Raw genomic sequence first — 25,377 nt, 5'->3', positions numbered from 1 at the left:
TAGCGGTTGGGTAAACTGTGAAAGGTATTCAGGCTTGGGCTCCCAAGAAATTAAGAATACAGTCCAATTTACGTAGCTTTTGTTTGCATGATGAGAATTCCATGTCATTAGTCACCTTTTGAGCTGGGCCAGAGGGTTGTCTTCTCTGGCTTCGTGGAGAGCGCCTCATCAGCTCATCCCATAGAGGTATTGGGAGGAAACAGTTCGTGGCTGAGAATGGTCCAGATGAGCACTCACTTTGCAAAAAATATGGGATAAGGGAAGTGTAGTTAGAGCTGGAATCGGTTCTCCTGTCTCATTCACCACTGGGCTGTAAAGAAACTTGTACCTGCACAAGGGGTGTTACGAGTGGGAGAGGAAAGAAGATGAAGGGGTACTGTTGCCCACAAAGCAGTTCTCTTAAAGACACCATGCATTTGTGTTCTTTCTGTGTATGTGAAATCATGGCAGGAAGCTGAGAGTTTTAAATTGCCCGCCTTTTATGTCCAATTTAATGGAAATCTTTCTCAATCATTAGATGAATAATATATTAGTTTTATTAATAAAATGTTTCTGTACATACCTAAATTTGTTATAAAGGTAGCACAAGCTACGTGACTATGTGGCATTACTAACATTCTTTTGAGAAGATCATGGTAAAAGAGGATAAAATGCTGTGTAGGGAGGTGAATGCAAAGTAAATGCAGTAGGAATAAAGGGACAGTATCAAAAGGGAAAGAGGTGGATTAAAAACAAATAGAGGAAGCGGAGAGAACAGTGAGAGCAGGCAAATAATCCTGTGAAACTCTAATAACCTTTGAAGTAGTGTTAAATACTGAAATTCTCACTTCTTCCATTTGATGGCTACAGAACTTCCAGATTATATAGCTTAGAAATTATACTTGTTTCAAAATATAGTAATTAAAGTTCTCCTGAAAAACCTATTTTTCATTTGAGTCCTGGTGTTTTACTCTGTTTTCTCTTTTTTTTTTTTTTCTGATTCTTTAGTGCTGGGTGTGAAGAGTGAGGAAAGGAATGGCACATGCCCTATTTCAGTGAAAATATTTGTGTTGGAGGTTGTGTCACAGGACATCTGCCAGGACCGCAGTGTTTAAATTATCCTAAGGCCATGTGGCCCCTGCTCTGTAAGGCTATACATTCAGTCAAAAAATGAGCTGACCATGCTCTAACTTTTAAAATGCTTTGGAAAAACACAACTTTAAAAAAAAAAAAACCAACAGTCTGTAAGGAGGGAGACAGATATCTGTTTCAAAGTGGCATCTTTGATGTGGAAACTTAATACAGAAATTTCAGTGTTGATAGAATTGTTTTGGAAATGATGTTTTGGCCACGTCATTGTTTCTGGAAACCTGACTCTGCGTTCTGGAAGCTGAGGTTTGGGTGCATTCCGCAAGGTATTTGTGGGCCTGTGTGTCTTCTAACCGCTGTGCCAGCTGATTTCTTAGTTGTCCTCATCTGCCTGTGTTCTTTTTGGCTTCATTCTCTGCAGGCTCCTTATGTATCCCGAAGAAGTGGGAGCATTCAAGTGTCTCAGCTTTGTGCTTGGTTTTCCACCAGCCTTTGTTGATCGGACTTTATTTTAATTTGTCCATACAGAAATTTCAGGGACTTAGATGAGTTTACATGTATTGTATCCCCTTATCCCTTCCTTCCTTCCCAGCAGATCCGTAACTTGCTCTTATCTATGATCCAAGTTGGCCAGACATGATCCAAAGTGATGTTTTTGTTGGCTTGCGAGGGTGCATGTAATGGTCACTACTGGGATTGCAGCAATTCACAAAGGCTGTTAGGATTTTTCTGTGGAAGGTTTCTGTTTTCTACTGTTTTTTCTTCTATACAGTAGAAAAGATGGTAAATAATTTACATGACCATTGCAGATTCTACCTGTTCTTTGAATTAATTTACATTCTCTAAAACACCTGTATGTAATTCTTGGCATTTAAAAACTGTGCTAATGGGGTTTTTAATTTATTTTTTTTTTTCTTCTAACCATCTCCATTGTCACCAGTTCTGGTGTAAGTTCTGTTCTGATAAAGGTTGAATGGTGACACTTGCGTAAATTTCTTGAAGTGGCTGCAGAGGCTCTGGAAATTAGCGTATGCATATTTGCTAGGTTGGGTGATACTCAAATCTTCTGTCTCTTCTAGTATTCGGATACTATGGTTATGGTCATAATAATAAGTCTCCATTTCTTAACTAAACGATGTCACTACAATATGGAGAACTGATTTGTAATGCCAAAGCTGTTATAAAAGATAGTAAAATTTAAGCCTTTGTTTTCCATTTTGGTTTGTCTAGTGTTTTCCATTAGATACCTTACTGACTTGGAATGCTTTTATAGTTGTTGCCATGACCTGTGCACTTTAAGGGTGCTACCAGGAGCTATCTTTGAGTTTCTTGTTGCCCAAACCTAAATAATCTTTGCCAAAATGGCCTGAAGTAAGAGTCTGTCTTCCATTACTGAATATGCTAAAATTGTTCTGTTGGAGCTGATTAGGAATAAATAGGATTTGAGATAGAGAAGACTTTCAGTATACCCCAAAAGTTAATCTCTTGCATCATTTAATATAAAGGCTTTTTGCCTTGGTCCAGCCCTGGAGTTACTCTCTTCTTCGAGAAAGAACTGTGATAAATCCCAGCGTCTTCAGTAGGAGAAGTTACTTAACAAATGAATAATAAAAGGGAGAATGGAGCTGACTTGTTCAGTTTCTCTGCCTTGGCAATATTATTTAAATTTTAATTTCCTGAAATAGAACATTCTTCAAGGTATTTACTCCATCTTTCTGCAAACACAGAATATTTTTTTTTAAAATACAGATATGTTCTAAGCATTTCTTAATTTAGGTGATAGTCGTGACTAAATGACCATTTACTGAAGTGCAGTCCAGATAAAAAAGCAAACTTTAAATCCCAGTGTAATCTAACAGAATATTTTGTTGGACCACTTCAATTTTTGGCGACAACTGCTTTGTGCAAGGCCCTTTGAAATACTTAAAATTGAGGAAAAAGTATGTTGGCTCTTAAGGCTGGTCAAGGACCTTGACTTAATTATGGTGGAGAAAGCCTGGGGTGATCAGATGAAGCTCTTTTGTTCTCAGTTTTAGTTAAACCTTGTATGTTGGGTGGCTGGATTTGACATACTTAGCATTCTGCAGTTTAGGTATGTATACTTTTTCCTTTTAAACTTTAAGCATTAGTGTTCTGGATGATAAAATACTGCTTATGCATATCTTGGCAGGGGAGAGGGCCGGCAGCAGGGGCAGTCTGGCTGCCATTCCTTGTCCCTGTCCTCCTCTCTTCTCAGCATTGCAGCTTAATTCAGGCCTGTTTTCCTTCTATTCTTATTTTTCCTTTTAATCAGTTCTGATCAGTGCACTAAAGGTGTATTGCAATTTTTTATTTATTCTTTATTTAATTTTTATCTGTGTATATGTTTATACAGATAAAGTATGCAGTAAAATTAGAGAGGAGGATAGTTGAGTGTGAAAAGTTTTCTAAAAAGTGCTTACTTCCACGTACCTTGATGTATCTTAACTTTAGGAACACTTTATTTTCCTGTTAGTTTCCATTTGGTATTATGTTTAGTTGCAAAATTGGTTAAAGTGTCTGCATTACTGTTTCTTAATTACTGTAAATGTAGTCTTCTGTTCATATCTGCGGTTTAGTATTGATGTGAATGCAGTCATTTGAAAGTTACATTGATGCATGTGAGCAGGACAAGTAGAAAGCTTGCAGGGCTTCCTGCTATGTATTTAACTGTCTTTATAGTGTTAAAATGGAATTTTTTGTGAAGTAGGCAAGGGTGTCTTGTTTTGTTTTTTTTATTAAAAAAATTGTAAACTATTTTTAGTAATTTTATAAGCACCTTTTCCTCTCCACCTGCAACCTCATGAAAGAATTCAAAAAAGCATGCTAGTATTAGAACTTGTTTTGTTAATAGTACACAAATATGAACAGCTTGAAAATACTGAAGGCGAGCCAAGGTGGCCCTTTAGGTAGTTGAGACGCTTAGTTTTGAGTGTCTCTTTATTTTGTGTTGTAGTGTTTAATCCTTTTATTTACTTGTCATGCAAATTTGTCTAAATTTTTTTTTTTTTTTTTTTGCTTTTGACTCCCCAGGTGGCCTAGAACATTGGCAGGCATTACAGCATACCTGCTGTGTACACGTTATTCTGCTGGCAGTGGGATATATCCTGGCAACTCACAAGATGAGAGACGAGCCTGGCGCAGATGCGACAGGGGAGGCTACTGGGCAGAAGAGGACTACTCCAGGTGCCAATATGCGAATGATGTGACTCGAGTTCTTTATATGTTCAACCAGGTAATTCGTGCATTTCTATAAAATCAAATTCTTTAATGAAAATAAAAACTCACAAGTCTTTCTCCATTATTATTATTTTTTTAAACTGGTAATACGGATGGTCTAGTTGAATTATGGTGAACACACAGAATCATAGAGTGGTTCAGGTTGGAAGGGACCTTAAAGATCATCAAGTTCCAACCTCCCCACTAGAGCAGGTTGCTCAAAGCCCTGTCCAGGCTGGTCTTGAACACCTCCAGGAATGGGACATCCACAGCTTCTCTGGACAGCCTGTCCCAGTGCCTCATGAGGGAGGTACTTCTACCCCTCTACTCCACTCTGAGACCCCACCTGGAGTATTACATCCCACTCTGGAGTCCTCAGCACAGGAAGGACATGGCCCTGTTGGAACGAGTACAGAGGAGGGCCACGAAGGTGATCAGAGGGATGGAACACCTCTCCTATGAGGCTGAGAGAGTTGGAGTTGTTCAGCCTGGAGAAGAGAAGGCTCCGGGGAGACCTTAGAGCCCCTTCCAGTCCCTAAAGGGGGCTACAGGAGAGATGGGGAGGGACTCTTTATCAGGGAGTGGAGCGATAGGACGAGGGCCAGTGCCTCAGAGTACAACGCTGAAGCTTCTAGATCTATGTTAAGAGTTTGGTTTAATATCTGTTATGAGTGCCCCCAGATTGAAAGTGCAAGGAAGACGTTATTCTTTGGTGTACTTGTGTAAAGCATAACAGAATGGTCCTTGCCATGACTGTTTTCATTAACAGGATGCCCTGTCCTGCCCACAGGTTATAAAGAAACAAGGCAGCCTGAAGTTTTAATGGAGAACAGCGATTTCCATTGTAGTAACAGAAGGTGGTCACACTGCTCTGCCTCTGTTGCTGTAAACCTCTTCATAGGCTCGATGTGGCTGATGAGAGTTAACTAGGGAAAGTAGTGAGTATTAACGAGGCTTCTCTAATCTGGCAGTGCTTGCCAAGATACAAGACAGTATTCTAGATTTTAAACGTAGCTGTGAAACAAAATTTTTCAGCTCAAAACTCCTTTTGAGGCTTGTCTCTAGTTACTGCACACTTTCACTAACACCAGTCTGCAGTGAGGTACCCAACCTTTTGTGTGGAGCTGCTTTATTGTATCATACTTCATAAAGCTTTAAACCTCTGGTTTAAATTTGTTTTTTTCCAGTGCATACTGTCAGATCATCACTGTTGTGTCAATGCAACAGGTGAAATTGTGGAGATCTGAGAATGTTTTTTGGGTGGTTTTTTTTTGTTTGGTTGCCTTTTTTTTTCTAATGATCCAGCTATGCCACTCGGGTTGATGATGTTGTTGAGATGTTTAACACAGGCCATGGCGCTTGTCTGACCTTGCGGTAGGATTCCTGCGTGTTGCCTGTGTTCAGAATGTTTCAATGTGCGAGCTCACATTCTTCTAGGGAAAACGTCACTCTGGGTCAGGAGCACTACAGTCCCCAACTGGGACAATCAGGATCTAAACTGGTATTTGCCCTTTGGATGTCTCCAATTTGTACACATGGTGAAGCCTTGACATCCAGTGGCTTGGGCTAAATCTAGTTTGAGGTGAAAGCATCGAACTGTGTATTGTGTTGGGTTGTTGCTGACCTGCTCCCTCTGTGTTCAATTAACTTATTAACGCAGACCCAGCTTTTTAGCTTCTTGCTCTGGTTCCCTGAGGACCAGTGAGGACTGGTGTAAAAAAAAGTGAATGGGTAGGAAGAGAGAGAGAAAGGAGAGAGAGAAGAAGGAGAGAAAGGGAAAGGCCTGTTCTGGTCCAAGTTAAACTTGAGGGCTAACATAACTATTTGTGCTCTACTACTTTATGTCCCTCACACTGGAGGTGCATGCTGTGGCTTAGTCACAAGTAGCATCTTTGAGGGCTGGAAGGGGGAGCGGTGGTGCGTAGCAGCTGGGACATAATGCTGGGAATCCCTTTGTGGGACACAGCATAGTTGAGTATTTGCTTATTGAGAGTTGTGATGCTGCTGATTTTCTTTGTCCTCGCCTGGTAATATATATTTTCCACAAGGTCTGTAACAGCTTGATGCTACTCCTGCCTACGTACTGCAGCCCAACTGCTCCAGAGCCTAGATTCCTTCAGCCTGTTATAACTGCTTTTGCTTAGCCAACATTTATCGGGTTGTGGAAGAATGTGGCCAACTTTGCATTAGGAAGTTTAAAATATGAGGGTCAGATCGATATCTTCAGAAGGATAACTTCCATGTGTGAAGTAGGTAACTTCCTATAATCTGCTTAAAAATACATGCACACAGGTGTGTTACACTGAAACAGAGGCTTCAAATATTATTTTTTTTAAAGGGAGAAGTGGCATGTTTTAGTTTTTGGAGTTGTTTTTACTCATTAGAGCCTTCCTCTTTTTATGTGTAGTAGGTCTGGAATTTTTAGCAGTATTCTGCACAGAAATTTATTGTCTCTGAGACTTGATATTAAATGTAATAATATTACAAGCATCTTTAGAGAACACAAAGGTAGTTGAGCCATTTTGAACATCAGAACTCTGCCAAGTAATTTAAATCAAGTAGAGGTCCAAGTTGAAAATAGAGCTGAAACCTTTGTAACATTCATGCAAGAACATTTATATTTCACTGTTCTTGTTTGTGTATCGTAGAGGTATACTTTTATGTGAAAAGAAATTCTTGCTTACAGAAAAAGTTCAAAGAAATTATACAGAATATCTGAATTTGAAAGTTGACTTTGCTCAGTGTGTGTTATGACTTTGAACTTTATTTACACTTTAAATGCATTACTCTTAGTGTTTTGGAAAAAAATAATCTTGCATTAATTGCATTCAAATCTATGTACCGAGTGCTAAGACCAGCAGGGACATGTTGATGTTGTGTACTATTTAGCGAAGAATTTTCCAGCGTGGTGCTTGTTTCAAGAATGAAATCATGAGCTTTGTCATAGAGAAGATCTATCTTGGGGCTTTTTTGCTTTGTATGTTCCATTCCAAATACTTTCTGGAATTACAGAATCACGAGTGAATGCTACAGCAGTGGTGTATTTGAATTTCTTTTGGCTTCTTTTGCTATCAATCGCCATACTTTTAGGAGCTTTACGTAACAAAAGAGAGGTGCAACACCTCTCTCCCTTCTAGGACAACAGGACATGACTTAGTTTCTGGCTGCAGGTACAAATGCTGGTTCTCTGGCTTGTGGGAAATGTTTTTGCTAACAGATAAGGTGGTAATCCCTGGCTACTTAAAACACTGTGATCCCTGTGAGGATTGCTATCCTCTTTGGGAAAATGCTTATTTATTAATTGCTGAAGTGTTGCCGCTATCTTGTGCTTAATTTTCACTTCTTTAAACTGCTTATGTTTGTTCTCTGTGTAGATGCCTCTCAACCTTACTAATGCGGTGGCAACAGCGAGACAGCTCTTGGCTTACACTGTTGAAGCAGCAAACTTTTCTGATAAGATGGATGTTATTTTTGTGGCTGAAATGATAGAGAAATTTGGAAGATTTGCTGAAAAATATAAAGAGGTAACTGGATAATTTGCCATCGCTTTAAAGATAATCAAAGTGTTTATCCTTAAGTATTCTGAGCCGTGAAACCTTCTCAACGTTAGATGCAGGCGCTCACTTAGAGGATTATCAGATTCTATCCCATGTTTTTGTTTGTTTAGTAGGTCCCTGAAGTTGCTGACCCATGGTCACAGCCTTTGCATTCGAGCTGAGATGATCCAGCATTCACTGGACCTGTAATGTGAGTAACACCTCTGGTCAGCACTGGAGCAGGGAGATGGGTACAGTAAGTCTGTTTTTATTTAATATGGAGTGGGTCATGCAGGTTTTCATTGGTATGTTCTTATCTAAAAAATACAAATAATGAAAGCCTCAGAGATCCTCTCAATAATGAATAAAACAAGACTTATCTTCTCCCCTCCCACCACGGTAGGCTGTCTTTATTCAGTATTGAGCTGTATCTCTAAGGTTTTCACTATTCCTATATCTTGCAGGATATAAGATAAGACGTTAAAATAAAAATCTTAGAGAACGCTCATTGTTGGAGAGAAAAAATGCGAGTGGTTGAATAGTCCCACCAGTGGGTAGGAACTCTCTGTTTCACTGCTGAACAGAGGTTATATTGCTCTCACTGCACAGTGCATGTTGGGAAGTTGGAGACCACAATGCCTTAATTTTAAACTTGCACAAAAAAAAAAAAAAGGCAAAAAAACCCCCCCAAACTTCCCCGTCCGCTCTCAGCAAACCGTAAATGCTGGTTGTAAATTCTTTGCAGAACTCCTTGGAGAATTTTCAGGCTAAATCTCCTTTTACAGTCATAGTTTGGGTTTTCTTGGTGTATTTTGGAATTATACAAGCAGTTCATTAAATGGCTGGTTTTGTACCCAGTCAAAAATAGAAACATATTTTAGATGGCTTCATGATTTGTTACATTATAAGGGTGTTCTTTTCTCAGCTGTGATTTATTGTCCGTAGGGTGACACAATCTGGCATTACTTTGCCATGTTTGAAGGTTATAGATGATATGAAAAAATCTGTTAAATTCATAGGTAGTTTTGGTCTTAGGTGATGTATTTTTTAATCTTAATTGATTTGATTTGAAGTAAACATTTGATTTGCTGATTTATTCAAGGAACATGAGTACAATTTCATTTAATAATTTTTAGAAGCTATTAATAAAGACAATTATTTCTTATTAGGGTATTAGTCTACAAACGTTTTCTTAATACTTATACCATTTTATTGTCAGTTCTTTAGTTCGCGTTATGGTGGCTATTCTGAAAGATAAATAGTATAAATTATAAAAAGTTTCATTTAATTCCTTTTTCACGTCAGAAGAAGAAACAAACAGAAGACAAATGTTCAGAAAGTTCTTAGATTGTCTTAAATTAGAATGCAGTTGGAAGAACTTGTGCGTACCTTGATAAGCAGGGGAAAGAATAAGGTGTAATAGTTTATAAAAGTACAAAACGTGAAACAACTTGAGTCCTGTGACTTAAGGATCTTTATACTGGTAATTTATTGTAAAACCGCCATTTGTTGATAAGTAAAACAGGTTACCAGTTTTCAAGTAGTAATAAGTCATAATAAGCATCTTCAATTTAATTTAACTTTGATTTCTTCTTGAGAATTTAATGGAAAGGGCTACAGCCTGCAGATGCTGCTTGAGGCTCTGTGTTAGCTGTTGAGAATGTTCACTGATTGTAGCTTCTGTCTCTAAAAAAAACCTAGTTCTTAAAACAGTAAATATTTTTATATTCCTGTTCTTGCCTTCATTTTTGAAGACTTAAAAAAAAAAAAAAAACAAACCCCATAAACCCACCAAAAAACAAACCCAACAAACTATTGTATTCTCTCCTTATTAGTAATATTCTGAAAAGAAATTGGGAAGCCTTGATGGTAAAGGAGATGTTTTCCCCACCCCACCCTGTCTCTCTTCAGGCAGAAAATACCAGTCCCTAAATTTGGGCACTGTGAATTGCATTTCAGTCAATTCAACTAGAAAATACATATGCCTTCACTTTTGGTCCAATATTTGTCAATGTTTCTGAAATGTTGTGAAAATCCGGTCTAGGTCAATGTTGCCAATGTAGGTGCATATTAATTTTGGCAGAGTTGTGGCCTAAATAAATTAATTCCCTTTATAATTTTTTTTTTGTCTGTCATACAGAAGACAGGGTAGGGATTGTGAGCGTAAACTTACAACAACGTAATTGGTGGTTTGGAAGCAGCTCAGGTACCCGTGGGTATTTGCTGTCTCTCTCATGTAACCTGCGACCTAAACCAGTTCATGGAGAATTGAAGGCAAGCAAGGAAGGAATCAAAGAAAAAGCAGACATAGCAAAAGGAAGAGAAGCCGAAGGGTTACATGTTACTTTTGCCTGCAATACCTTTTTCTTACTACCTTCCTCCATATATGCAAACTGTATTATTGCTGATTTATAGAATTTTTAAAAGCTTTATTTATTTTAGGTTTAAAGCAGATTGTAAATAGTTCTTTTAAATAATTCGTACAGTAGAATGTGGAGTATTACACACTCTGCTGTTACTGAAATATCTGTATTTCTCATGTTTTTGTTTCCCAAGTATAATGTAAACAGACAAATGACATTGGCATAATGTTTTTCCTGGATGGAGGTAAATGTCTGAGTCAAAGCATTTCAGTATCTCAACTTGACAAGTGGTGATTGAGATAGGAACAGCCAATTTCCTTTTTGCTTTTTTAGGCTGACAAGTCGCTTTGTATTTTCTGATAATGATCCTGCTCGATGAATGCTTTCAAAGGTATAAAACGGTCTTATTTCTCTTCCCTGTTAGCTTGGAGACGTGATGGTGGACATAGCGAGTAACATTATGTTGGCTGATGAGCGTGTTCTCTGGATGGCGCAAAGGGAAGCCAAGGCTTGCACTAGAATTGTACAGTGTCTGCAGAAAATCGCCATGTATCGGCTTGCAAACGGAGCTCAAGTTTATTCTACTGTAAGTATAAATGTATTTATTTAGGAGACATTTTACTGGCTTTTGAGTTTCAATAGCTTTTTATTTTTCTTAATAGATGTTGACATTATCTGAAATGCTTACTATTTCTGTAGGGAGAAGAGAAATACTCTGAACAGATTTACCCCTGCCAGATGAACAGAAATGGTTTCCTGAGTGGTTTTCTTTCCCCTCTTCTGGCAGACAATCCCTCTAAGATTATTGTGTAAAAATTATGTAATGTTTGATTTTTTTGTCATCACAGTATTCTCCAAATATTGCTCTTGAGGCTTATGTGATAAAGGCTGCTGGCTTCACCGGGATGACATGCACCGTGTTTCAGAAAGTGGCCACATCAGACCGTACCGGACTCAGCGATTATGGAAGAAGAGATCCAGATGGAAATCTAGATAAACAATTAAGCTTTAAGTGCAACGTTTCAAATACACTGTCAAGTCTGGCTTTAAAGGTCAGATACTCGTTGTTTCCCTACTGACTTTGTAATAATATCTTAAATATGAATCAGTTGGAAAGCAAACTTATATTATTAATTTCTAATGTTAAAGTGGCGTTTTTACGTAATGCAGAGTTACTGTGACAAGAGATAATTAAAGTGACAAAGGATAATAAAGTTAGATTATAGAAAAAATTTTTAATGAGTAGGTGTGGGTTTCTTTATTAAAACATCTTAAGTTGAAAGATGCTTTCAGACCTTTTCATAAGTATGGAAATTGAAACGCTCCCTAGTTCATAGTAATAGTTGGCTTTATTTTGCTGTATTTTCACCTTCCTTACATATTAAATTGAATATTACCAGTCTCCTTAAATATCTGAAATATTCTGCGCAGGGTGATGCTGTAATTAAGCATGAAGTAGAAAATGGACCTGAAAGGTTAATTTTACTTCTGTGTGTGGACACACACACACATATATGTATGTATGTATGTGTGGGTGGGTGGGTGTTTATAGAATGGAAACACTTCCTCATGTTCCATAAAAGTAGTTTTTCAGTTACATTTCCTTACGTACCGGTTTGCTTTTATCGCTCAATGTACTTGAATGTCACTGCAGGGTGTGCATTTGAAATTATATTTATGTAATTCTATGAAATTACATGCATGCTTCCCTACCCAAGTATTATTTATATACAAGTTATCAAAACCTGTTTGTGTACGGTGTTTCAGTTTGAATGGTGCTAATGCACAATTTGAGCATTTCTCTTTGTCTGCTTCTCTGGGCCATTGCTTCCAGTTCCCAATAGTCTAATCTAGAAAACTCTTTAATAGTTTACTGATTTCAACTTGAACTTTAGTCTCTGTAACAAGTCAGGTAATTACAGATACTTAACCTTTTTTTTTCTTTGAAGAAGTGTTAAGACTTTAATAACCTGATTCAATTATTTTATATTGGCTTATTTGGACAAATAGGTTTGTCACAACACATAGTCTGCTAAATGCATTCATCTCTTCAGTTGGAGGAGTTGCTAATTTTATCTCTGTAAAGAATTTGTTTTTCTCTTTAAAAATTTAAAAAATTTGTTTATTTCTAGAACACAATTGTAGAGGCGTCTATCCAGTTGCCAGCTTCCCTTTTCACCCAAAAGCAAAAAAGAGAAATCAGACCAGCGGATGAGTCTGTCTACAAGCTCCAGCTTATTGCATTTCGCAATGGGAAGCTTTTTCCAGCAACAGGAAATTCAACAAATCTGGCTGATGATGGAAAACGTCGTACGGTTGTAACCCCAGTTATTCTTACCAAGATAGGTTTGTTTTTTATTACTACTTTTTTATGATCTTTAAAAATAAGAACCATTTTTGACTCCTTTGTTTCGACTAGTGTGTATCTAATAAAAGGCTTTTAGCTTCTAATGTGTTACGTGTTGAGAAATTTATGTGCAAATCCATTTCTTTTGTAACAGATGGTTTAAGCCCAGCCAGTCACCACGCTCCCATAAACGTGACGCTGCGGCGCATTGCGCACGGAGCAGATGCTGTTGCAGCTCAGTGGGACTTTGATCTACTGAACGGACAAGGGGGATGGAAATCTGAGGGTTGTCGCATTCTTCTGTCCGATGAAAATATTACGACCATTCAGTGCTACTCCCTCAGCAACTATGCCGTTTTAATGGTAGGACACTCAGAATTACACGTCTCTTTCTGCAACTTAAAAATATTCCAATCAAATTCTGTTTTGGTTTTTTCTTGCATTAAAGAGAATGAGCATTCCTGTATTCCATTTAACATAAAACTAGACATAAGAAATAAACCTTGAGTTTTTGCTTGTGTTGATATAAATGTTGATGTAAGATGACGTTTAAGTAGAAATCTGTCAAAGCGGAATTAATTGCTGAATATACCAGACACAAAAGAATTTTCATAAGGAAAGCACTATATTATATATATATATACTATATATATTCACAGAATCATAGAATTGTCTGGGTTGGAAGGGACCTTTCAGATCATCAAGTCCAACCGTCACAGGAAGCCATTTTAATGAGCTCCATAATCAAATGGGCTTTTATGAACTTTAGTCTAATAATGACAGGTTTTTTTTCGACTGCTACCTTTATTTTAAACTATCTTCTCAGTGTTAGATTAGATTTGTTAGCTTTGTCTGACAGGAGTGTTTTCCCAGGGTTTTTCTTTCTGTGATCCATAACCAGAAATAGCTATTTCACTGCAAATTAGCTATTCATTCCCTAGCCTGTAGGTCTGTTACTAGAAGACATTGACTGAGAAAGGAAACAAAATAAAACCAGTTACTATCCAAAATATTTTTGAAATATTATTTTAAAAATAGTGTCTGAGCTCTAGTCTTAGTGTATTGATGTCAATAAAATGGTTAACTGATTCTAAAATATAGCGATGGCTAAAGAAAAAGGAGTGAGACGCCTTGTTTTAGTGCTTTTCGATTAGGAAGAAGGATTTCTTCTTTGGTTGTTCCCAGAGCTCTTTGTTTCAGAATTTGGCCTGGGAAGGTTCCCTTTTTACAGGTGGTGACTGTTACCCAGCTCATCAGTCGTCACCACAGATGCTAAATGATAAAATGTGATACAGGAAAACGGTAGGGTATAGGAAGCTGAGTGAAATGGGAAGAGGTTTAGGAAATATTGTTAATTTAGGTGCAACTTTGGTATAGATTTTGTTGTAGTTAACGTGCTCTGTGTGGAATTAAAATATATATATCTATGTAATTATACGTGGAAGAAAGAGGATTCCTTTATGATGATCAGTGCATAAGAAGTTGCTATTTTTGTTCTGCAACTCAAATTTTCAATAGAATAGTAGTATACCAAAAAGCTAAACATAAATAAAAATTATTTACGTGGCAAGCTTTTTAAAAGAGCTCAAAGAGAGCAACTTTTCACTTTACCTCTGAAGGTAGTGTTTTAAATGACTTCAAGCTGTTATAATCCTACAGTTCCCTTTGATATTTTTAAAATATATAATCCTTTCCTAAAACATAACAGCATTCTTTAAAACAGAATTAAACTTCATTTGTATGTGTAATATGCATGTAAAGAGAGAGGGTGCTTTAAATTGGTCACATTCCTGCCATCTGGAGGAAGAAAAATGAAGACCATACTCAATCTGCTGCTGTAAATGACTATTTCTAAATTAATACATGGTAAGATTATAATCAATATGTCATTGTAAGTTGTATAGAGAACTGTTGGCAATCAGAAATGAAAAAAGTCAGAGGAAGAGGCAGCTTTCTTCCTTTTCTGCCAATGGCTCTCATTCTGTGCTTGCTCAGAACTGGTATTTCTTAAATATTTAGCTACTTCCCCAAATGTTAGGCTGTAGGGACTGGAGAGGAGAGGGTGGGTGGAAGAGGACAGAGTAATGTTCATCTGTTAGCTGTTCCTTGCACACAGTTAATACACTGCAAAAAGCTCTAGATATCCAAGTAGCTGCTGGAAAAGGTTTTCATAATGCCTATGCATTTATTAACTAAAAGAGCCATAGTAGCTTATGTCATCTGTAGACTCCCATAGTGTTGTGAAAGTCTGAGTTCTGGTCCCAGGCTCGTAGGAAATTCTTTTAGAAGCTTGTCTTTTAATTCAGCAGTTGTCATTAATGTCAAATAAATGAACAGTAGTGGCAGGAGGGACCTGAATGCAATATTCCATCATCCTGGCTGGATGGCAAATGACTTAACCAGAGTTATTTCACTCTTTTTTGGTCTGCTTTACTCTAGTACACATGTGTAGGTTGTAATATACTGCCTGTCTTACTGCAGAATATAATGTAAAGTCCTTTCTGAGAAGGAAACCCATAACTGAGTGCCTAGTTTTATAATCCAGTGATTTACGAAGATACAGTTATAAAATTTTGTATTTATTTGGAAATAATTTTGACCACTGTTCAATAACAGATAACCAGGAGGCTCAGCTTGAAATCTCATTATTCTAGGCCTGCAACAGAGGAAGACAACCAGCAATGGCAGTTGAGAAGAATCAGAGTTCTCCTAGTTGTCTATAAATGCCCCAATGTTCTTTTTAATGTCATCTCTACTGTTATTTTACTGTCGTTCTTTTTTTTTTATTAAATTACTATTTAGGATCAGTTTAGCTCAGAAACAACGTTTTTAGCTCTCCTTTTAGTAGGCCTGATAAAAAATGTCAGTGCAATCGGTAAGAATTCCATTGACCTAGGCTGGGAATACTGGGTGTTCTCAGATGTTTTAGAAGACTATTGTAAATCTTGCAATTCTGTAGCTCTTGTTCTCCAAGTTTACATCCCAATACATGCGTGACATCTTGTTACCTGTCACCAATCTGGAAGCAGCAACTGGAATTCTCCTACAGTTTCCGTTCTCTGATACTCACCGGCTATAGGTGACGATACGTTCCCTCGTGGTTGTATCAGCAATGAGTTCTTCAGGATCTCCAGCTGGATGTCAACCAGGCCATGGGTAGTGTTGAAACCAGCTGACGCTGGCTGCCTGAGGCATAGTATCTTATGATCTTTCCCAAAGTGTTTTTTCCAGGTGCCAAAGAAAACCAAATAAATAAAAATCAAACTGACAATATGATTAAATTATTTTGAAATGAGGTTGGGGAGTTAGTTAGGAACAACAAGTTTATATTCTGATGAAAGAAGAGTTGAAGGCGTGGTGAAGAGACTGTTGACTCTAATTTAATTGTAAGCCTCAATTCAAGAACTCTTTTCCTGTCCATGAAATCAGATTACCTGTCTTAACCTTAAAAAGAGATTGTATATCACTGTGATTTTTCTCAAAACAAACTGAAGCTTCTTCCTCATGTTGTACCGTTCCTTGTGAATGCCAAATTTGTTCTCCTTTCCCCCAGCACACTTTTGAACAGACTTATAGGTGAGAGAAGCTTCTGTATCCTGTCTGTTATGAAAAAATTATTTTTAATAGATTTTTCCACTGATCTTAGTTAAGCAAATTTGGTTTATTTTGTGCTGTAAGGGACTGAAGGGTTTCTTCAGTGTTGATAACCTTTATGGAAATGGAACTCTAGTAAATTGTTACTGCATCCAAACAGAATTATTTCTTCTTGTTATGCTTGCTAGTAAAGGAAAGTGTCACTCCTTAGATGTTATTTGAAACACTGCCATGCTTGAACAATCCAAGGTTCCATTCCATGCTTACTTTTTGGGTAATGTTTTGACAGGTGGGTTCAGAAAACTTAAACGATGCATATGAGCTGTTGAATTCTATTTGAGTTACCAACTATCTACACGGGTCAAGCAGTGATCATAGAATAACAGTCTGGTAGGAACATCTGGGTGTCCTTTGGTCCAATTACCTGCTCAGAGTTTCCTCAGCTTCAAAGTCAGATCATATTGCTCCAGGTCATATTCAGTCAAGCTTTGAGTATCTCCAAGGACAGAGATTACACGGTCTCTCTGGGCAGTATGTGACCACTTTCATTGGAATTTTTTTCCTGTATCTAATCAGTATTTTCTGTGTCGCTTATTAATGTCCGTTGCCGCCTATCATTTCATGGTTCAGCTCCAAGAAGAGTTTGCCTCAGTCTTCTTTATACAGTTCCAGTAGGTAGTTCAATACAACAATGAAACTTCTTCCATCTTCCTTTTAGAATCATAGAATGGTTCAGGTTGGAAGGGACCTTAAAAGATCGAGTTCCAACCCCCCTGCCATGGGCAGGGACACCTCCCACCAGACCAGGTTGCTCAAAGCCCCATCCAGCCTGGCCTTGAACACCTCCAGGGATGGGGCATCCACAGCTTCTCTGGGCAACCTGTTCCAGTGTCTCACCACCCTCACATGAAATAACGTCTTCCTAATATCTCATCTAAATCTCCCCTCTTTCAGTTTAAAACCATCACCCCTCATCCTTATGGCTCCACTCCCTGATAAAGGGTCCCTCCCATCTCTCCTATAGACCCCTTTACGTACTGGAAGGCTGTTATAAGGTCTCCCTGGAACCTTCTCCTCTCCCGGCTGAACAACCCCAACTCTCTCAGCCTTTCCTTCCTAAAGATGAACAAACCCAGCTTCTTCAGCCTTGGACATTATGTCCTTGAGCTCATTAGTCATCCCAGTGATATGTTAGACTTGTTGCAGCCGGTATGTACTGGATCCTTCCTTGTACTGGGGAGACTCAGACTGAAGACAGTTCTGCAGAGGTGGTCTCATGGTGCTGTACAGAAGGGAATCATCAATTCACTCACTTGCGGTGGTTTTGTGAAGTGTAGTCTTGGGCTGCAGACTGCACTGCTGTCTTGTGGGCAACTTCTGCCTCCCAGTCCCCCTCAAATGTTTCTTTATTCCATCCAGTGCCCAGCCTGTATTGTTGTTATTCCATCCTAAGTGCAGATCTTTTCGCATTTCCCTTTGCTAAATTTCATTATCTTTTATCAGCCCATTTCTCTGGTTCGCCAACGTCCCTCTGAATATCTTCCAATCTATTGATCAGTCTCCCCAGTCGATAGCATCATCTGCAGACTTGCCGAGGGCACTTTCTCTAACCGCCTTTGGGTTGTTGCAGGAGACAATAATCATAACTGAAACTCAGTTCTACATGCTATACATATAAGTGTTTTAAGAAGAAAAAAAATAGTTTTAAGAATCAAAAAATGTAGCTGCTAACTTCTCTTTATATTCAAGCATATGTGAAATTTAAGATGTGCGACTGCATCTGTAAAGGTCAGCCGGAATAGCCGGTAATTGTGGAAGAAAGCCAGGAACATCAAATAATAAATAATTAGAAGGTTGTGGTGGGGGAAAAGGTTCATCTAGAAGGTTCCTATTACTTCTTTATTTTGTGTTTCCTCTGTCGTTTCTCTCCAGCCACACAAAATGAAGAGATAAGGTGGACTAATGTTAATTTTGTTTTTGTTGTCAGGACTTGACAGGAGCCGAGTTATACACGCAGCCGGCGGATCTTTTGCATCCAGTGATTTATGCCACTGCCATGGTTTTGCTGATGTGCCTGTTGATGATCATCATCAGTTACGTGTACCATCACAGGTAAGAATCAAAATTACTAGGCTGAAAAAATTAGTTTTCTTTTTGATAGGAACACGATATAGTAATCTGCATTTGGGGTTCTTTTTCCTACAAAATTTGTTGATGCAAACCAACAGTTAAGCAAGTGGCTATTTCATCTGTTCTGCAGTATGACACTTTAGCTCTCATAACTATAATTCTTCACTTTTGCTTCATGGTGAAAGAAGAGACCACTCCAGAATGATGGTAGAATTTAACAAACTGTTCAGCTTTTTACATTTCTGTTGATGTGAAGGCTTGAAGCCTAACATTTTTGAATCAGGCCCCAAATAGTTGTATAAAGCTAGTTAATAGGAGGGTGGTTTAATTTCTTGTGATGAAGACCAGAGATTATATTTGATTACAAAGTATGTGGTAGTCAAACAATCATTAACAGTAATTATATCTCATTTATCACAAGTGTATCTTGCTAGTTTCTGAAAGACAATAATGCAGCTGTGTTTTATGTTGTCTAATTTGTTCCTTTTAACAGTGTGATCAGGATCAGTGTAAAAAGCTGGCATATGCTGGTTAACCTGAGCTTTCATATTTTCCTGACGTGTGTGATGTTTATTGGAGGCATAACTCAGACCAGGAATGCCAGTATTTGCCAAGCAGTAAGTAAACATGCAAATGCTTGAAAAAATTAGTTACCAGTGTCATATTCCTACATATGTATACACCCCCTGTACAGGCATTTTCACCAGAATGTAAAATTTAGACAAAAAAAATCACCTTTTTTTTTTACCTTACAGATTTCACTTGTATTTTCATCCAACCATAACGATAAAACTAATTTGTTACTTGAAAACTGGAAAAGTATTTCAGAAGTGCAACAGAAATATTTTTTTTGTTCAAAACACTATCACAAAAAATAAGTTTTACCCATTAGTTTAATTTTTGAAACTTACTTATTATGGAATTGGTTTATAGGCCTGTATTGTAGCCTTTACAGACCGTGTGAGAACTGATTTCCATAGATATTAAAATATATTTTTCTATTTGCTCAGTATATCCTGAAGGGAGGGGGAGAGAAGTGTTTCAAGTCAACTTTTGCTTTCTCCAAACAAACATCACCAGCTTTGTTGAGACTCCTCTTTTATAATGATTTGTTCTGCTGAGGTTTGGCCATCTCTAATTCAGTTGCAGTATAAAAATAGTTTGGAGTGATATCAGCACGTTTTTAATATTTTCTTTATTACATCCAGTGATACATAAAAGTTTCTAATCCCTCACTGTAATATTCTAGAATGCTTTTTGTTTGAATTTACAGGAGTTATTAGGTTGATTAGGTGTCATTTTAAGGGGGATATGAAACCTGCTTCTTGCTGTCACTTAATCTTGGTGTTGGCTTCTAAGTAAGGAAATACAGGGCAACCAGATTGGGCCTTTCCACAACAAAACTGCAGGAATTTGGGAATTCAAAGAGCTTTTTTTAAGAAAACGCTGTTCAGTTTATAAAATTTTAAACATTAAAAAAACAAACAAACAAAAAACCCAAAACATTTTAAAGTTGAGTGTTTCATAAAATACAGTTTCCTAAAGTGTATTATTGATGTGTAACATGGGAAATGTTGGCCAGCAAAGTTCTTCCCGTGTTATTAAGTTTTCCTTCCACTAGAGGAAACTGCATCTATGGAGCCTTTCCAGACTCACCTGATAGGAAGATGGGTTTGATAACATGCTTTACCTTTTTGAAAACCACAATGATTAGGCATTTAGAACAGTTGTATTAAAATAAGAGGGGTTTTTCTTCTCTTGAACTGAGGCTTTGAAAATTCACACTTTATGCAAGTTGTGTGTTAAATAATTATTTTTTAATTTGGTATAAAGGAAATGTTTGAGGGTTCATTTTAATTTTTTTTAAGGTTGGGATAATTCTCCACTATTCCACTCTTGCGACAGTACTGTGGCTGGGAGTGACATCTCGTAATATTTACAAGCAAGTAACCAAAAAAGCAAAAAGATGTCAAGATCCTGATGAGCCGCCTCCTCCACCCAGACCGATGCTGAGGTGAGCCTCTCATTCATATCTGCAGCTCAATATTTCCCGGGTCTCTACGTGCATATTCTCACCAGAAAACATAACAGGTCACTACTGGTTTTTGCAAGTGCCTTTCATAGAAGATTTTCTTTCCAGGTCTGTAAAGTCCCTTCTGTTCCTCAGCATTGTGTCAAGGAGAATAAGGTGAAGGAAGACTTGTCTTAGCAACCTGGTCTAGTGGGAGATGTCCCTGCCCATGGCAGGGGGGATTGGAACCAGGTGATCTTTAAGGTCTCTTCCAACCCAAACCATTCTATGATTCTATATTAGTTGCAATGCTGTGTTCCTGATTAGTAAATTAAGAAATCGGTAGTATTTCAGCATTACCATTGGAGCTTTGATTAGGACTTTAGATAGCAACACTTCCCATTAAACTATCATAAAAGAATATGGAGAACTGAGTTATCACACAATTAACTGCAATTTAAGTAAATAAAGTTTAATATGTTTTTCCAAAGATTGCTTACAAATAATTTGAAAAAATAGGTATCACTCACTGTCAAATGAAAGTAATGTTCTTTGTGAGGCATTCCTCTTAGATTTTCCTTTTTTTATTTCTGAAATCACTGAAATGGGAAAAATGAATTAGCTGTGAAATTCACCATGTGTGAAATAATTTTAATAGAAAACATTAACATACTTTGTTCATGTAGTTTCCTGAGCCTCTGGGTATTAATTAAAAACTGCTAAGCTGAAATTCTCCACAAGGTGGCAGAAGTTGATTAACTTTGATTAGTTATAAGCAAATATTTAGAAAGCTTGATTTTGAAGTACAGAGACACCAAAAACCAGAAGGGCTTTTCTGACTATTATCAACTAAAATTTGCAGTACTATATGCAAGCTTATAGAAATATTTCACAAGGTAGAAGGTTAATATTTATACCCCTTAGGTGCTGTCTTTGCTTTCCTTAACTTTTATTACTTTTATTTTAATAAAAAAAGTATATCTTTTTTATTTACTGTAGGATATCATGCCCATCGCCAGTAGTGTGCCTTCCAGCAGGGTACCGAGTAGCCTTTTCAATGTGTGTTGTGACTTTTTTTTTTTTTTAAATTTTTCATCCTTTGTCATGGAGTTCTTGCTTTGGAAAGTTTTAAGAGTACAATTCCCAGCCTCACAGGCTCAGCACTGCATAGGCATAAAGGTGTACGTACCATTTCAGCTCTGGTCACCTCACCTGTGACTGTGGCAGTAACCCTGGAGATGAGTATCAGAACAGGGGAAAGATGCTTCATATTTTTCAGATTTTTTCAATGTCCAGCTTCTTGCAGATAAGGGATTTCCGTTGTCAGATTTGCAAGGTTTTTGCATGGAACAGTCATAGAAGGACTTTTTTTTTTTTTTTTTTTTTTCCTCTTCTCTCATTCAGTTGTCTTTTAAACTTATGTTCAAACCAAAACTACCTCTAGTGGCAAAGGGCAAAGAGTTTGTGTGAGAGCTGCTTGTTTGTTTGGAACCGGTCACCTGCTGTTATCAGCCATCCTTTTTCTTGAGTTTAAGGAGACAGAACAACTGATTCTCTGTTTGCCTCCACGCTGTTTATATTTCTCCTTCCTATGCCTTTCCAGAATTACAAAGGGTCTTTTGGAACAGAAAAAAAAACCCACCCTGATTGGTTTATTCCGTATCTTGATGCAACGATGACAGGATTTGATCTTTGTAGGATTCAGCGACTATGTAATATGTTCAGTGTACCTAGAGTTCCAAGAAAGACTTAATTTACTTTAGACTGTTGTTTTGTGTCTGAAGTGGAACAGCAGTAACTTCTGGTGAATAATCTGAAATGCAGTGGGAAGGTCCAGGACCATTGGAATAGGTGTCTCTTGTTGACAAAACCAGCTCCCCATCCATGTGTCACAGCAGTAGTTTTCACTGTGGGTTCCGACCTGATTTTGGGCTGGATTAACATAAGATTCAAGACAGAGTGCCATTAATTTGAACAACTGTCAGTAATTATTGATCTGCCACGAAGGAATTCAATGTGAATTCACAGAAATGGGAATGAAAAGTTCAATACTCCAACAACTTGTGCCCCCCTCCTTGGGAAGGCAGACCGTTTTTATTACCACTGCAGGGAAGCAGGAGGTATATACTATGAAATTATAGAGTCCGTTAAAAATAAATAAATCAAAACAACACCAACACCACCCTCCAAACATCTCCACACAAAAAAACCCCAAGCAACAAGAGTTCTTATGGCTGACCTTCTGAACATAGCGTCCGTAGTGTCAGGCGAGTTCATCTCCGGAGCAAAGGATGTACCGCTTAATATTTTTCTTCTGAGTTTCCGTATTCTTTTTCAGCTTGACCCCCAGCTTTTGCTTCTTCCCTCTAACTGTGTATGTGTCTGTGAGGGAGGAGAACAACTGTGAGAGAAGTGGTTTACAACAGGAGGAAAAAAATCATAGTGAGGAAACCTTAGAAAAAATTGATACTGCTAAAGCCTTATTCACCTTATTTATTTTCTTAAAGAACTTGCATATTCCCAGAATCCTGGAAAGCTCTCATTTTCTTCCTGGTGGCTGAATAAAATCCATTGCCATTAAGCATGCACTGGCTTTACTTTTTTAGGTTCTACCTTATCGGTGGAGGGATCCCCATCATAGTTTGTGGAATAACAGCAGCAGCAAACATCCGAAATTATGGCAGCAGACCTAATGCTCCTTAGTAAGTACCGTACAACTGAGAGCTCTGTCAAAGCAACCTGGTCCAGTGGGAGGTGACCCTGCCCATGGTAGGGGGGTTGGAACTCGATGATCCCTTCCAACTCAAACCGTTCTATGATTCTGATTTTGCGGGTTTGCTTTTCTAAGTACTCAATTGTATTTAATTCTGATTCTTCCAGAAAATGTAACACAGCCAAGATAATTTCAAAGTACCATTAAGAACTGATAAAGTGTAAGTGACTTGTGAGAAGACGTTAATTTTGATTCTTTGATTTGTTTCTTTTCCAGTTGTTGGATGACCTGGGAACCCAGCTTAGGAGCATTTTACGGACCAGCGAGCTTTATCATTTTCATAAACTGTATGTATTTCCTCAGCATATTCATACAACTAAAACGTCACCCTGAACGTAAATACGAACTCAAGGAACCTGTTGAGGAGCAGCAGCGTCTGGCCACCAACGAACATGGGGAACTGGCTCACCAGGATTCATTGTCGGTGTCGCTGGTTTCCACGTCTGCTTTGGAGAACGAGCACAGTTTCCAGGCCCAGCTGCTCGGGGTGGGCCTTACCCTGCTTTTGTACGTTGCTCTGTGGATCTTTGGAGCTCTGTCGGTTTCCCTGTACTATCCCATGGACCTCATCTTCAGCTGTTTCTTTGGGGTGACCTGTTTAAGCCTCAGCGCCTTTCTTATGGTCCACCATTGCGTTAACAGGGAGGACGTCAGGCACGCCTGGATAACGACCTGCTGCCCTGGCAGGAGTACCTACTCGGTGCAGGTAAACGTTCAGCCCTCCAGTTCCAGCGGAACCAACGGAGAGGCCCCCAAGTGCACCAACAGCAGCGCGGAATCCTCCTGCACAAATAAAAGCGCCTCCAGCCTGAAAAATTCTTCTCAAGGCTGTAAACTAACGAACTTACAGGCCGCCGCGGCGCAGTGCCACCCTACTCCTCTGCCGCTGAACACGGGTCCTCAGCTGGATAACAGTCTCACCGAACACTCAGTGGATAACGATATCAAAATGCACGTGGCGCCCTTAGAGGTACAGTTCCGGACAAACGGACACCCGAGTCGGCACCATAAGAACAGAAGCAAGGGCCACCGTGCCAGCAGGCTCGCGGTGCTGCGGGAATACGCCTACGACGTTCCCACCAGCGTGGAGGGAAGCGTGCAGAACGGCTTGCCTAAAAGTCGACAGAGCAACAGCGAAGGGCACTCGAGGAGCCGAAGGGCCTATTTGGCCTATAGAGAACGTCAGTACAACCAGTCCCAACAAGACAGCAGCGATGCTTGCAGTACTCTTCCAAAAAGTAGCAGAAATACTGAAAAAACAATACCCGCTAACAACAAAAAAGATATTCTAAGGAAACCGATAGCGGTTGAACTTGAAAACCAACAAAAATCTTACGGCTTGAATTTAGCCATTCAGAATGGACCACTTAAAAGCAGTGGGCAGGACGGCCCCTTGCTCACTGCGGACAGTACCGGGAATATTAGAACTGGGTTGTGGAAACACGAAACTACTGTGTAGCGTTAGAACTCATTGCGGGACGAATCCATCCGGACTGTGATCACACATTCCTTAAAGCTATTAACACTTTGACAGACTGTTTACAAGCTCTAGGTACTTTATGCAGGGAGGGAACAAAGATAATAGGCCAAGCAAAAGAATTGTATTGGTTATAATCTTTACCGTTCTTACAAAGATGAACTTTTGGTATTTTGTGAGATTATTTTTTTTTTTTGAAGCGTCAATCTTGAGCGATGCAGAACGTAACTTTGTACGTTTTTATTTTTTAGCTGTAACCCTGCAGATTGTGTCCACAACACATTTCAAATTTGTATTTAAATGTATAATAAATAGTATTTTCCCCAGCAGCTCAATGTTGCAATGGTTTGTTGGCTTTTTACAGATTATCGCACTGAATGTCATCTTGATTTTACTACTTCAGTATCTGAAACTTGGAAGTTTCAGGTACTAAAGAAAATATTTGGTGTCTGAAATAGACAATGCAAATATCTCAGTTAGATAGTGTTTTGAGATGCAAATTCACTTTTCCCCATCCGTATGCAGCAATTTGCAGAAAAATCTTCTCCAGTACCGTAGAGCATCTGTGTTTTAAAAAAACCACCAAAATGTTTCAGGAGCAGAGGTAAATTAATAAGTTTAACAATTTTAAAAAGCATGTAAATTCCTGCAGTGGAAATAGCTAAAACATGCAATAATGTAAATCTTGAAAAATAAACATTGTAGTTAAATTAAACTCTTAGTTTAAATTTCACTGCACATAATTACAAAAATTAAGAGTCCAGGTAAAAATATTTTATGTAAAAATAAATATTATAGAGTAGATTGTCTGCCAATTATAAATATAGTTTTCTGTACTTAA

The 25,377-nt window shown here is 38.3% G+C and overlaps 1 protein-coding gene across 1 annotated transcript in view; it reads left to right on the top strand.

Annotated features, from left to right (window-relative positions):
- Positions 1-24,860, top strand: part of ADGRA3 (adhesion G protein-coupled receptor A3) — a 56,916-nt gene extending 32,056 nt beyond the window's left edge. Inside the window, exons 9-19 of the mRNA XM_074147276.1 lie at positions 4,120-4,321; positions 7,680-7,829; positions 10,629-10,790; positions 11,053-11,256; positions 12,337-12,550; positions 12,706-12,914; positions 18,133-18,257; positions 18,769-18,892; positions 20,144-20,289; positions 22,893-22,988; positions 23,276-24,860. Of these exons, the coding sequence (XP_074003377.1) occupies positions 4,120-4,321; positions 7,680-7,829; positions 10,629-10,790; positions 11,053-11,256; positions 12,337-12,550; positions 12,706-12,914; positions 18,133-18,257; positions 18,769-18,892; positions 20,144-20,289; positions 22,893-22,988; positions 23,276-24,518 (2,875 nt within the window). The 3' untranslated portion in view covers positions 24,519-24,860. The remainder of the gene's footprint in view (positions 1-4,119; positions 4,322-7,679; positions 7,830-10,628; positions 10,791-11,052; positions 11,257-12,336; positions 12,551-12,705; positions 12,915-18,132; positions 18,258-18,768; positions 18,893-20,143; positions 20,290-22,892; positions 22,989-23,275) is intronic.
- The last annotated feature ends 517 nt before the right edge of the window (positions 24,861-25,377 follow it).

The sequence above is a fragment of the Numenius arquata genome, chromosome 5, assembly GCF_964106895.1.
Source record: "Numenius arquata chromosome 5, bNumArq3.hap1.1, whole genome shotgun sequence".
In the NCBI taxonomy this organism is placed as follows: domain Eukaryota; kingdom Metazoa; phylum Chordata; class Aves; order Charadriiformes; family Scolopacidae; genus Numenius; species Numenius arquata.
The sequence above is the reverse complement of the archived record's forward strand: the minus strand, read 5'-3'. Positions and strand labels throughout refer to the sequence as shown.